The 14,578-nt window shown below is 39.5% G+C and overlaps 1 protein-coding gene across 2 annotated transcripts; it reads right to left on the bottom strand.

Moving 5' to 3' along the window:
- Positions 1 to 1,658: 1,658 nt before the first annotated feature.
- Positions 1,659 to 14,286, bottom strand: nptx2a (neuronal pentraxin 2a). Of its 2 annotated transcripts, none has more exons than XM_027139029.2 (5): positions 13,351 to 14,286; positions 12,084 to 12,300; positions 11,394 to 11,638; positions 6,367 to 6,546; positions 1,659 to 4,247 (listed from the first exon to the last, which is right to left on the bottom strand). In XM_027139029.2, exons 1-5 carry the CDS (start codon positions 13,804 to 13,806, stop codon positions 4,020 to 4,022), a joined length of 1,326 nt encoding a protein of 441 aa, XP_026994830.1. In that variant the 5' UTR covers positions 13,807 to 14,286; the 3' UTR covers positions 1,659 to 4,019. The 2 variants fall into 2 exon arrangements, with proteins under 2 accessions (XP_026994830.1, XP_026994829.1); XM_027139028.2 differs by having other exon boundaries at positions 12,084 to 12,297; positions 13,351 to 14,285.
- Positions 14,287 to 14,578: the final 292 nt, after the last annotated feature.

Genomic DNA, 14,578 nt, shown 5'->3' on the forward strand with positions numbered 1-14,578 from the left:
GGCAATATCAGTATCAGGTGTCGGTGTGTCAGTATTGGTGGGTGGGTATCGGGGTATCGGTGTCGGTATCGGGGTATCGGTATCGGTGTATCGGTGTATTGGTATCTGTGTCGGTATCAGTGTCAGTGTCAGTATCGGTGTATCGGTATCGGTGTCATTGTCGGTGTATCGGTATCGGGGTATTGGTATCAGTGTATTGGTATCGGTGTCGGTATCGATGTCAGTGTCAGTATCGGGGTATCGGTGTATCGGGGTATCAGTGTATCGGTATCGGCCTCGGTATCGGTGTATCGGTTGTGGTGTTGGTATCGGTATCGGTATATCGGTGTATCGGTGTCAGTGTCTGTGTTGATGTATCCGTATCAGGGTGTCGGTCTCGGTGTCTGTATCGGTGTCGGTATCGGTGTCAGTGCCGGTAGCGGTGTCGGTATCAGTGTCAGTATCAGTATGAGTATCATTGTCACTATCAGTCAGTGTCAGTATTGGTATCAGTATCAGTGTCAGTATCAGTCAGTGTCAGTATCGGTATCAGTATCATTGTCAGTATCAGTCAGTGTCAGTATCGGTATCAGTATCATTGTCAGTATCAGTCAGTGTCAGTATCGGTATCAGTATCATTGTCAGTATCAGTCAGTGTCAGTATCGGTATAAGTCAAATAGACCCCAGGTCTGCACAAGGGTTTTATAAATATCATATGTACTATGGCAATGACAAACCTTAGCACACAAGGTTTTATAAATAAAACAGACTATTTTGTATAGATAGGCCGTGAAGGTTTCCATGTCACACACAGAGGTTTGGCCTGCCTTGGATCTGAGCTACTGACAGCTAATGGGGGGGTTTGCACAACAGAAGCAGGGCTGAAGAACTGTGAAAATCTCAACAGGGGGGAATCACACCTCGGGACCCACACCAGAAAATAAAAAAGTCAGTAAATCTAGTGTTAATTGCGAACGTTTTATCGAAAATGAATTGCATGTCAAAGCTAATGTTTGCTAATTGAGATGAGCAGAGCTTAAGTGACAGAGTGATTAGTTACTGAGTTGTGAGAAAGGAAATTCTGCAGTAATAACAGTGACAAGCCTTGTACTAATATGAATGAATGAATCACTACAACCCAAAAAATTATTTTGCACTGTTGACATTGTCAAGATTTTGATCCATGACAGAATTGAAAAGTAAGTTAAGCAAAATCAGCTAACCTTCCACCAGGGGCGGTTCTAGCCCTTTTTTAGGGTGGCCCCCCTGTCTGTGATCTTAGCCACCCTAAAACTATAGCTCTAAGGCTATAGAGGGAATAGCTGTTTATCATAGCTTTAAGGTAAGTGTGAACAGGAACTAATTGAATGGATGTTAAATGTAACTTTAAGCAGATTAAAAATGATTATGTTGTTGTGCTATAAGAGGAATAAAACACATGATGTTATGGAAAGACTGACACATTCCGCTTCACATCAAGACATCACCATGTTGTGGCTTTTCCAAAAGCAGCATGTCTCATGGTGTTTTAATCCTTACAGGGTTTACAGATTTGTTTCTTTTCCCTTAGGACTTTAGCAAGCTGAAGATTTTTTTACTTAGTAACAAAAGACAAAAGTAACCTAAAAAGTTATAGCTTACGCAATCTGAGTTGAGATTTGGAGATTTGTTGAACATGATAAAAGAAAAAGAAAAAAACAAGCCCAGTACGTCTGGAGTGTTCTGAAAGCTTGACAGTGGATCAAACACACTCTTTCCCTTTCAGATAAAAATATTGCAGTACTTTTTACACATTTTTTTCAATTATTTATTGGGTGCAAAAGGATATTCAACCACATTTCAACACTGAATGGTGTGTGTTGCTCCATATCAGGAACTAAAGACTGATCCTTGACAAAATCCTTGACAAACCATGAAAGCAGTGATGCTCAAAAAAGGCCATTCAGTTTTTCAGAAAAAAACCCCCCAAAAACCAGATAATTAGTCAAAACAGATATAACATAAACATTTAAATATAAAAGTTTACGTTTTATTTTTTCATACACAGTGCTTTATTCACTGACAGACTAACAGAGTCATTCGAATGAAAATGCTCACACATTCAGTAAACAACAACAACAACAACAACAAAAAAAAAACAATCTCCACACCACTGGCATTGTTTTCTACCAGTATTCTCTCATTCATAAAGGACACGTGCCAGCAAGCGAGAACAAAAGAAGAACCCACTTTCTAGTTGCTTACTGCAGGAGAAGCATTTAAGAGAACGTGACAGACAAACTTTCCTGTTCTACAGCATATAAACCCATCCACATTCAACCATCCTTTCTACATTTAAACACAGATCCATTAGGCCCGGCAGGTCCTAGTGGTGTAGTAGGCCACAAAAGCGTGTAGAAAACCTGACAGAAAGCTCGGTATACATTAAACTCTCACGCGGCGTAACTATTGCACAGCTTTATTGAAGCATCACTGTACAGTTCAATAAATACTCTAAAACGAGCAAGCGTTAATGGACTCTGTACAAAAATAATGCATGGTGCTCTTTCAGCTTTTGAGGGGATAATGCATTCAACCTGGCTGTCGTCGTAAAGGAAGAGAATGCAAGCAACCTCTATTTAATTAAAATCCATCAATACTTCTTTTATATCACCACAAAAAAAGCTTATTGGATTTTTTTCCAGTGCTTTGTACATCATTAAACAAGTGTTTTTTTTTTATATCCACATCCATCTTCTCTACTAGACTACCAGCCATGTTGAGTTGAGATTTCTCTTGCTCATTGTTTGGGGGGTAAACAGAGACCCCAGTGCATTACTGTTTCATAATATAATACAATAATAACAAGAATTTACAAATCAGCTCTTTTTTTCGTCTGGTTTTCTTTCTTTGCTCCTAATTAAACCCCAGTAAAGAGAAAATAATCAATTCCTAAATCCTCTTACTTGCTTCAAAGTAGAAGTGCGTACAGAGTTTCACAGAGGTGAAGAATTCAGAACATGATCATCAGACCTAATTGCGAGACAGAAATGTAACACAGCATGATTCATATGTTATAGGAGCCAGAAATATAAATACAAATATAAGCAAACCCCAACAAAGCCTTCATTTTCAGTGTAATTCCCAGTACAGAAAACAAAGTTTGCCTTTAATTCTTACATTCTTACGTTCCATCTGTTCCACAGGTCTTATCATCATAACTATTTAAAGAGGGTCTGGAGACTCCAAGACCACCAACAGGATTAAGGACTACACAGTTATTCTGGTTCAAGTCAGACTCATCTTCCTGGACAAAAATCCGTTTATAAAAATGTATAAAAAGTTTCTGTGACAGTTTTATTCGTAAAGCTAGTATTTTGAAAAACAATCAAAGATGATTCTTTTAATATGCTCTTCATCAATATCTCCCTTTATCCATATCTCTGTCCTCCCGGCTCTAGAATGCTCTAGGAACCGTATGTACCCTTGCACTATGCCCCTGATCGATCATATCCTATAACATTTGGGTGTGTAGACAGCTTTGCATATTTGAAGAGAATTTTTCATTCATGCATGTTATAAAGAGCAGAGTGCTTCCGCTCAAGCCCTGTTTACTGAAGGTGCGTTAAATGCTTGTTTCTACAAATACAGGACATTAAAATGAATTCAGATGTAAGCCTTCATGCAGTTCGGTCATACAGCAGCGCTCCACACTCCAGTGAATCCTCTGCTCAGAATTTTTTTTTTTTCTGTTTAACACAAAAACATATCTAACATTGACAAAAAGCTTAAGCTTGTGCATGTTCAAATATTTTTAAACTGGAATGTTCAGAATGTGTTTTTTTCTACATTTCATACACCACAATAACGTCGATCATTGACCTTGTTGAGAACAAAAAAGAAACAGCAAAACAGAGGAGAAATCCACCAGAGAGAATGATATAAGCACAGTGAATACTGTTTCATAAAACAACTGTCTCTCCACAATGGTCCCAAAGCAGCATGGTGAGGCGTTTTACCTCTGAAAAATAATATCGGATCCATATAGAAAGGATCAGTCTTATGAATCAAAAAGACGGTCCTCGCATATTTCCAGTGCTGCTTTTGTGGCTCCTCCGAAGACCTCGACATTGGCGTCTATCCAGGGCACGATGTTACCAGGCATATATGCTGAACAGTTAGCCATGCCGGAGATGTCTGTGGGGCGGAGAACCCGATCCCACATGTTGAAGTGGCTTAGCTCTCCTACGAAAGCCTGTGTGGCATCAAACCTTCCCCCTACAATATCCTGTTACATAGAGAAAGATAGAGAAATAGGGTAAACAGGTCACCAAACATTATAGCCACTGAAAGTACTTGTGGATTATATTAGGACAATAAGAAGTCACTAGAAGGTCATGAGTTCAAATCCTTGCACCATCACTGTGGGGCTTTCGAGCAAGGATTTTACCCTTCGACTGTTCAGGTGTATCCTGACTCAAAAATGAGTAAAAGGAAAAAGACAATGTTCATTGTTAAAAATTCTATACAGATAAAATTGAATTAAATTGAGTTATATAAATGTTTAATAAAAATATCTGTAAACCAATTAAAAGACAGAATGCACAAATTTCCCAGCATTTTATTCCAAGACCTGAACAAAATAAAGCAGTTTCCTGTAGAAACTAGAAAGAATTTCAGGCTCTTGCTTAGTCAGCAGCAGCAATGTCTGAGACAGTGGAGACAGATGAGTATCCCAGGCCCAATTTATTCGGTATCTTATCAAGTTGCGAGTGCCTATTGTGTAAAAAGTGCGTAAACGTATTTATTTAAACACAGTGATAATGTTTAAGAGGACTCTATATTAGAATGTCAACTATGTGGAAGAGCTATAATTATTGATATGATGAGGCAGATATCCAGCTTAAGTGACCCTTTCTTTATATATTCTGATGGTAATACTGTATTCACTTCTTTTTACCAGAGGCCAAAAAAAAAAAGGAATTTGTACCTGTGTTGTTGTGCCCATGTTCTTTGTCATGTCACACTCCACAGTGTTGGTTAATAGCTCGTATGAAAGTAACCACTTGGGGCTTAAAGGATTTGTAGTTTTCATAAGTGTTTTGCTTTTCCCTAGCCTCTTAGGGGCAATAGATTTACAGAAAAGTTCCAAAGAATAATTCTTTTCACACATTTGTTTGTATCTTCAAAGTAAATGATAGTGATATCAAACATATTTCTGCTTTCTGAGACGAAAAAGTGTTTTTCTGGTAAGCATCTATAATTCCAAAGTGTTTTATTTACCCACTTAACATTCTGTGAGAAAAGCAAACATATCACACTGAAAACCAAAAGTGTCCTTACGAATCATATAGAAGACTAAATCTTCTTCTTCCTCTTTTTTTCAGCTTTTCCCTTTAGGGGTCGCCACAGTGAATGATCAGTTTCCACCTAACTCTATTCTCAGCATCCTCTACTCTCGCACCAATTACCTTCATGTCCTCTTTTAACACATCCATATGTCTCCTCTTTGGCCTTCCTCCTGACCTCTTACCTGTAGCTCCATCTCCAACATCCTTCTACCAATATAACCACCTCAATCCTCTGTACAGTACATGTCCAAACCATCTCAATCTATCCTCTCTGACCTTGTCCCCGAAACAGCCAACCCGAGCCGTCCCTCTGATGTGCTCGCTCCTAATCCTGTCATCCTCGTCACTCCTAAAGACAACCTCAACATCCTCATCTCTGCTACCTCCATCTCTGCCTCATGTCTTTTCCTCACTGCTACAGTCTCTAACCCATACAGCAGAGCTGCTCTCACTACTGTCTTGTACGTAAGACTTGACTAATGAATTAAAATAATTTGCTTGTTTATACTGATTGAAATGTCTGAAGTCGATTTCATATATTTTATCATTTTACTGTATGTGTCTGCTTCAGGGTGGGGAGTAACATTTGTCATTTAAAACTTTCTTTATTTGCCATTATTTTTTTTTGTGTGTGTGTGTGTAAGTAATATGTAATGTTTATTTATTGATGTAAGCCACGAGTCTTTCCTACTTCCCAAAATTGAATTATTGCTTTTTGGGGAAGGTAGCAAGTTTATTGATCATGCCAATTTTTGTTTTATTTAATGTTTTAGAAATTTGACCTACGTAGCATCCAAGTGTAAGTACAGCATGAAATTGACCAATAAGTACAAATGTACAATACAGTACTGTACAGTCCAAAAACAATGACCTGAATTGTGTCGTTGTGTACCATCCCTGAGGTAAACACACACACCACGCGATGTACCAGTGGCATAGCAGCAGTATAGTAAGTACAACCAGATGACGTTTTCTACTCATCGCGTGTGAAGACTCATTCTATTTATTTCCTCTCTGTCCCTTAAGGGAGGTTTAATGTCTCTCATTTGCTCATACCTGTTCTTGGCCCAGTATGATCACTCCTCCAGGTTTAATTGGGTGCCATGGGGCCAAGTTCTCCCCAGTGCCCAGCCTCTCGCCATCCTGATAGGCCTCCCAGAAGCCGTCTCTGGTCGTCCAGGTAATGCAGATGTGATGCCATCGCCCGTCTCCCACTGACAAAGGCAGCTGAGCCACCTGGACAACAGGAAGTTGTATTAGTTGTGAGGAACGTACAATGTTCATCACTACCAAATTTAACAAAATGTAAGTAAAAAGGCATCCAAAAAAATTGCTGAGCCAGCATATAGTACATGCAATATATTATTGTTTAAAATAAGCATAAAGTAGTTGATGGTATCAGGGAAAAATCAAGCATAAGTTCAACAATTAGCCATTTTTGTTGCCAGTACTATGCCGAGATTGTATTTTTAAAAAACGCAAAACCTTCCCTTGTGTACAGTATGATCTGTCATGCTCAGTTAGTGGTCTTATGTTCTTTTGTTTCTTTATACGCTGTGACTGGAATTCGCAGCAAGAGACTTAATCATGCTCTCACACTGTGACCCTATGTTGTGGAACATAAAGTAACAAACCACAAACACAAGAGCAAGCCGGAAAAAACACAGTGACAAATCACCAGGACAAATGTGGACAAACAGCAATATAACCCCCCAAAAAAGCACAATAAATGTGAAAATACAGTATATACTTCAGCAGTGAAGTAAGGAATATAACATAATCAGAAGGACATCAACATTAACACAAAATCATATGCAGCAGCATGTTCTTATTGCTTATTGGCTACAGCATGTGTCAGTCTGAGAGACTGGGGGAAACTCCTCTATAGCTAAAATACGACATGTGTGTAACATTGTGTGTATGTACGTGTAACACAATTGTTCAGAGCTTTTTATATAAAAACCATGTTAAGTGTGCTGCAATGGCAACGACACACACACACACACACACACACACACACACACACACACACACACACACACACACACACACACACACACACACACACAAACACACACACACACAAACACACACACAAACACACACACACACACACAAACACACACACACACACACACACACACACACACACACACACACACACACACAAACACACACACACACACACACACACACACACACACACACACACACACACACACACACACACACACACAAACACACACACAAACACACACACACACACACAAATACACACACACACACACACACACACACACACACACACACACACACACACACACACACACACACACACACACAAACACACAAACACACACACAAACACACACACACACACACACACACACACACACACACACACACACACACACACACACACACACACACACACACACACACACACACACACACATGTATAATGCAGAGAGCTGAAAGCCAAGCTGCCTTCCTCAATAAACCAAGCACCAAACTGATGCAGCTCAGGAGTGGCATCATGGGAATTATTCAGGCAGCCAAGCTCACTCTCTCATTTCTCTCTTCCACTCTCTCAACCCTCAGGGTGTATTCAACAGGAACAAGCCATACAGATATCTAACAAAGTCTAATGAATCCCAAACGTCTCGTGCAGAAAGTTAATAGTAGAGGTGGGAGGATTTCATGTTTGTAAAGCACTATGAGACCATAATAGGTAATAATAGTTTCTCAAACAATAAATAAAAATCACTGACTGATAGATATTTTATATAGGTAACACGGGATATAAGAGCAAGAGCAGCTTAGACTTTAGCAATCTTTGTAAGATCCCTTTAAACCTTGTACAGCAGGCCCAGGGCAATTTGTCCCAGTATATGTTTCACCATTGTGCCAAACGTATTCTAAATGAATTGCTCAGTCTGCATTATTCTACAGATAGCATTTAAAATTAACTTAAAATTGACTTTGAAAATCTCCTTGATTCATTTTCTTGGATCTTTAATACAGTGACCAATGTCATGGCTTAAGCAGAGTTAATATTTGCACCAACTTGTTTGCACCAAGCGAACATTCAATATCAGTGTTCTGGAATGTGCATTAAACTTTCAATCAAATCCTCTGTATCAGATGTTCCGCTGCGACATAATTTAACCAAGCTGACCTCCACCGCTACGCTCTTGGAATATCAATTTGTAACAAATAACAAATAAGTATTTTTTTTAGCATATTGTGTTAGCACATATCAGACTGAGATGATGAATCTAATCCTCTCCATGTAAACACAATTAGGCTTGTAAACTACGGAAAGTCTCTCAGTTTTCTCAGTAGCCTGAAGAATTTACAGCATAAAAACTATCTGCATTTTGAAAATACCTGCCTTGTCGTAACGTATTACCCTTATGACTTGGAAGCCCGATTGTGTTTGCAGAGAAGAGGAGCTGTTATTTCATGAGCCGAGGTAAAGTTATTGAGTGCATATCGATCTTTTTCTGACAGAGTAGTAGCTTGGTTGAAATATAACGCTACCGAATGTCTCATACAGAGCATTCAATTGGAAATTTGATACTTGTATACTTATGTCAGAACATGGATATTCAATGTATAGCTGCAAATACATTAGATATGCACATTTTCCATAGGTTAAACTGGAGCTTATCATTAAAACACTGGTTGTGAGGTAGAAATACACCCTGGATATTCAAGTCAATTCAATTTATTTGTATAGCGCTGTCAACAATTCACATAGTCTCAAACATCTTTAGATAAGTATGGAAACAGAATAGAAATAGAAAAAAAAAAACTGAGATGATATGAGGAAGAAACCTTGAAAGGAACCAGACACTCATCCTCATTGGGGTGACACTGGAGAGGAAATAATGTCAACGGAAATAATGTCCTTTCTACAACAGTTTGAAGTTGAGTGGAATTAAGCAACCAAGAGCTCCTGAGTAACTAATAAATCAGCGTTATTTCCGGGTTCATCACAGACCCAACACTAATTCCTTTCTGCTGAAGTCTTCGCTGATATATGACATCAGAATATATGCCATCAGGATATGACATCAGTGCAAACATTCGCGCCAATATAAATTAGTCGATCCTTTCAACTGCATGTTTTTGGTAGAAAACCCATGCAAACATGGGGACAACTTGTAAAACACCACACAGACAGTAATCAGGCTTAGGATTGAACCAGGGACCTTGTAGAAGTGATACCATATATGACAACTTAAATCATATTTTAGTCATTTGCTGATTATTAATGTTCACAACGACAACAACAACAACAAAAAAATGGATCATTTACGGTATTTTCACATTTGGTCTGAATATTCAAATCTACACTCAAGGCTAATTCAGGAAACATAATCGCTTTGCATTTACATGGAAGAATTCATTTCGAACCGTTGCTTCATTGCAGAGACTGTACGCCACACTGTGCAAGCACGATTGCAAAACGGTAAGCTCTAGTTATATCCAGATTTTGTTTTCCTTTTTCTGTTGCACCAACGCTGAAGAAAAATGAAAAATGCTTTTTTGGATGCAAGGCATTTCATCATGCAGGAATATTTGAAAACAAGGAGCCGATCAGGTATTCAGGCTGACACGAGACGTGCCTTTTTTTTTACTGTGCTGTCAAAGGTGAGCTAACTAAAGTGCTCCAGTGCTATGAAACGATTGCAATAACCATAACATTGCTGCAAGTGAAAACAAATCAGCAATCACATTGGTACGTGGCTCTGAGTGTGAAAAGCCTCCACACTTTTAAGAGGATCAGATATCAAATCTCTGGACTGAACCAGTACTCATAAACAGCATTCACACTTCACTAATCATAACAAATTCAGATTGTACATGAAACTTTGGACAACAACAAAAAAAAACTGCAAGTCTGAAGATGACTTTAGTCAGTTTAAATATTTTGGAAAATATTTTTGTCTTCAAATATCTTCTAATTTAAATTTCTATAAAATCTACCAAATGCATTAATTTCCCACATTTTATTTCCAACACAGGAAACATCATAAACCGGCTACTGGGTTTCTAAATGAAACTATTTCACTTTCTGCATGAAGATATCATTAATGAACATTTTTTGCCAACAAAATTGTCTGTTTCTAAATTCTCGTTAACTTAAAGTAATCATATATATAATCTGTCCCTTAAAAACAAACCAGATTATAGCCAGAACAGTGCAGACATTACCATTCTCAATCAATTAAATCTCAGACAGCAGGCTCAGTTGGATATCGTTTCTTCAGTTTTAAACGAGTTTGTTATTTCGGAGTTTTTGACAAGACTCATTAAACGGTTCCTTGTCGATCCTCATTTCGAATGGTGATTTTTAACGTGAAGGTAAAAAAATAAATGCCAATAAAAGTTTCATCTACTATAATGACCTATTCTGCGGTTGTGTTTCGACCAACAGATGGTGCACTGTGGAGCTGTTTACCAATTGCACTCGAATCCCTCTTTGAATTCCCACCTCATTCTTTTGATCAGTACCTTTGTAATGCTGATTTTCTCAACTCTGTGTAGTTGGGGCTTGGCACTGCCTAATATCAAGTCTCATGCTGCTTCAAAGCCCTAATGGCAGATCAGTTTGGAAAATGTGCAGGCAACTATGAATGTTGTGTCTACGGTTATAGCACAGACAGCGCAGCACACTTGGGAATATGTTTCCGTCTTCACTTACTTACCTAATTACTTTATACCACAGCACTGTTCTTTATTCTGATTTATTTTCTATATATGTTTATTTGAACCTGCTAGTTCTAATGTTATCATTTCTATAGCAACAGCTCGTTCACAGGCACTTATGTGGTGCACAAACTACACAATATTTCCTAGTAACAAACAGATTTAAACTTGTTTCATTATTTATTTATTAAAGTAGGCAACTTTAGAAAGTCTGGATCCCTGGAACATCTGGTTAAGTGCCTCATTTATGGTTTCAGCTAATCAGCTGTTCTTTTGCATTGAACTGTACCACAATCTTCATTAAACTCCCAGTGAGACAGCATAATATACCAACAGATGAGATTCATGTGTGAGAAATGACTAACCTTGTCGTTGACAAGTAGTTCGATGGGATTGTTGCCCCATTCTATCAGCACAATCTCATTGGCTTGTCCAGGGACTCCATAGGAAAATGGTGTCCCGATGCCAGGACTAGCACTAGACTTGAGCCACATGCACACAGTGAAGGCGTACATTTCTGGAAGGCTTTTCTTGATGCGGCCATAGAGGTAGTTTGTGCGCAGGGACAGAGAGACCTTGAAGTCCTCTGGGGATTTAAATGCGCTGTTACCTATAGGGTGTAAAAAGTGAATAACTTGATGTAAGTGAGTGTTACTTGGGTTCAACTTCACTGGATCTCTTACATCTAGATATAATGACCACCTGTTCAAATGAGTAAATCTGCCATATTTGTGCTCACAATTATGAAAATTGGTATTAGCCTAATGATTCCAGATCCTCATTTAACAAGCCAGATGCTACGTGATCTGCATTACAGACTATATAAAAAAACTTGCAAACATTAACTTCTTTCCTATGGAACTACCACCGGAAGAACCTCAGCTTGCTCCAGTATAACTTTGTGGAGCCTTGGTTTGAGCATGTCTTAAGATAACTCTGATAAACTACACTGGTAGATTACCAAATAATTAAAAAAAAGACTTCCTGGATGAATTTATATAGAAGCTCCATTCATATTGGAATTCAGTCCAAGTAGTGATGTGAGTGTGCCGTACTTCTCTCCAGCTCTGTGATCCTCTCCAGCAGCGAGTTGAGTGTGTTCTCTGTGTGCTGCCGGTGGGCCATTGTCTCATTGTATAGCTGTGTCTTTTCCTCCTCAAGCTCTGCTACTCTTCTCAGCAATTGGCTCTCGAGGTCCCCTAGCCGCCGCTTTAGCAGGTCACGCAGCTCGTTGGGGAACGGCGCACCAGATGCATTGGCATGCAGCTGCTGCTGTGGGATGGGAAGGATACAGCTTTAATCATATTCTGCTGCATGATGGCTTTATAAGTGAATGTGAAGAGTCAGTGTGTCAAAAACTGTTTTCTCGCAGCGTGCACAGGTGATGATGACTCAGACACTATGCAAATCTGAGTGTGCGTGCCTAGATGTTAGATTTCTATACACGTATATACTGTATGCTTGTGTTTGTGCGCTTCTTTACTCTTGGGTCTCATGTAAGGCTTAGTTACATTTTGTTTGCTTTCTGATTCTTATGTTCTAAGATCACAAAAAAATAAAGCATTTTTAAAAGACAGTTCTGTTCCTGTCCCATTGCGCTGAACCTCAAATGAAATACATGAAAGGTTTTCAACAATTTGTGTAGACCTTTGAATAATATCTAGCTAATGTTTGAAAAAGGTTCCATGAATCATGTATCATTCCCTGTGTCAAATAATTGTTATAAGTAATACCTTCTTAAGAAGCTATGAAACCTTAATTATTCAACGAACCACTTTAAAACAGATACCTTTATGTGGGTACCAGAAAACCACTCTACAGACACTAATTCAACAACATTGTTCTTTACATACTTAGGTGGTGAAGCTCAAGCCATACTTTACTTTACCATCCTCTACTTGCGGAACTAGATACAGCACTGAACATATTGCATAAAGCAACAGGAAATAAAGATGTCCCATGGAGAAATGGAGAGAGAGAGACAGGGAGTGAGATTAATGGGAGCGTGAGCAGAATGATAATCATGATGTACGCCCGTTAGAAGAGACAACGCATGTGCAGTCATACAAAATAATGTACTACGTTGTATTTGGGGTCGAACCATCGAGTGTACACCTTTTTCACCTTTACCTGTGTGCATAAAGCTTTGTATGCAGGTACTTAAAATCTCGTAAAGGAAAATGATGTTTAGAGTTGTATTTAAAGCTATGCATATAGGAACAAAGGATGGAGAAGTCACGGGATGGGAAACGGTGCAGTTTAATACAACACATTTTTAGCACAAATTCACCAAAACCTTTTTTTTTTTTATTTGTTCCTCACCTCTAAGTTTTCCAGTCGGTCCTTCAGCCCTTGCATGGTCTTGCCGAGCTGCTCGATGGTTTCCGCGGGGTCTCGAGGCAGATCGCCCATCGTGTTCTTACCGTATTCCTTTCTGCGCGCGCCTCCACGCCACTTGCTGTCTCGCGCGTCTTGTGCCGCGGCCTCGCAGCGAGAAAGTTTGGAGTTGAGTTCCTTGATGGTGCCCTGCTGACTCGCAATGGTCTCCCTCTGCTGCAGCACGGTCTCCCGGAGCTGCACTATCGTGCTTCTGAACTCGTCCTCCTGCGGGCTCGCGCTCTGCACCCGGTTATCCGTGTCCACGGGGCAACTGAGGTCGGCGCCCGCAGGCACCGCGGTGCACACGAAGCGCTCGCCCTGCGGCTGGCCATCAGCTACCGCCAGGTTTCCAGCAGCCAGCGTGCGAGCGCACAGGAGCGCAACAAAAAGCGCGATCATATCTGCGGCGCGAGAGAAACGGTTCAGATTGGAGTGTCTAAAAGCCTTCCTTTTATCTTTTAAAACAAAAAGTGCAAGAAAACGTCTTGCTTCATAAAAAGTCACTATGAAAAAAAGACAATATATCAAAAGAAGTACTTTAAAGCCAAACCGAACATTATTCTTTTTTTTTTGGATAAAGAACAGCAAGTGTCGGTTTTCCAACAAAACAACAGCAGCAAGCCTAAGAACGATTGCTTAATATGATCTGGAAAAAAATATCCGAACTGCCGAGTTATATTGTGATTAGTTAGACAGATATTCCACCTCACAGTGACTTCCCAGTGCCTGATGCTGCAGAGACACAGCGACCTGCACCGCGGCTTTACGCACGACTATATGCTCCACTGATGGAGAGCGCGGATTGACTAAAGCTTCATCGACGTCATGAGCCACATCACAAAATATCGCCTTGTCCCTAGGTTAGTGCACTACACCACAAGTGAAATAATGTCTTCCACACACTACGTAGTGAACAATATATCTGACTTGGTGATATTTAGGGTTCAACTTTTTTTTTATCTCCAGATGGAGCGAGTCATAATTTACGGTGTGATTTGGCACGTGATCACAGCATCACTATGAGGACTCAGCATCACTTCTCTTTCTGACAGATGTACCTTGAATGAGGTCACTTTTTTTTAAATGAAGTTATTTTTAAACATTAATCTCAGCTATCACGAGCGTCACGCTTGCGCAAATGGCATTGAAAACAATCGTCTCTCTCTTTAAT

Source organism: Tachysurus fulvidraco, chromosome 15 (assembly GCF_022655615.1).
Source record: "Tachysurus fulvidraco isolate hzauxx_2018 chromosome 15, HZAU_PFXX_2.0, whole genome shotgun sequence".
Lineage (NCBI taxonomy): Eukaryota > Metazoa > Chordata > Actinopteri > Siluriformes > Bagridae > Tachysurus > Tachysurus fulvidraco.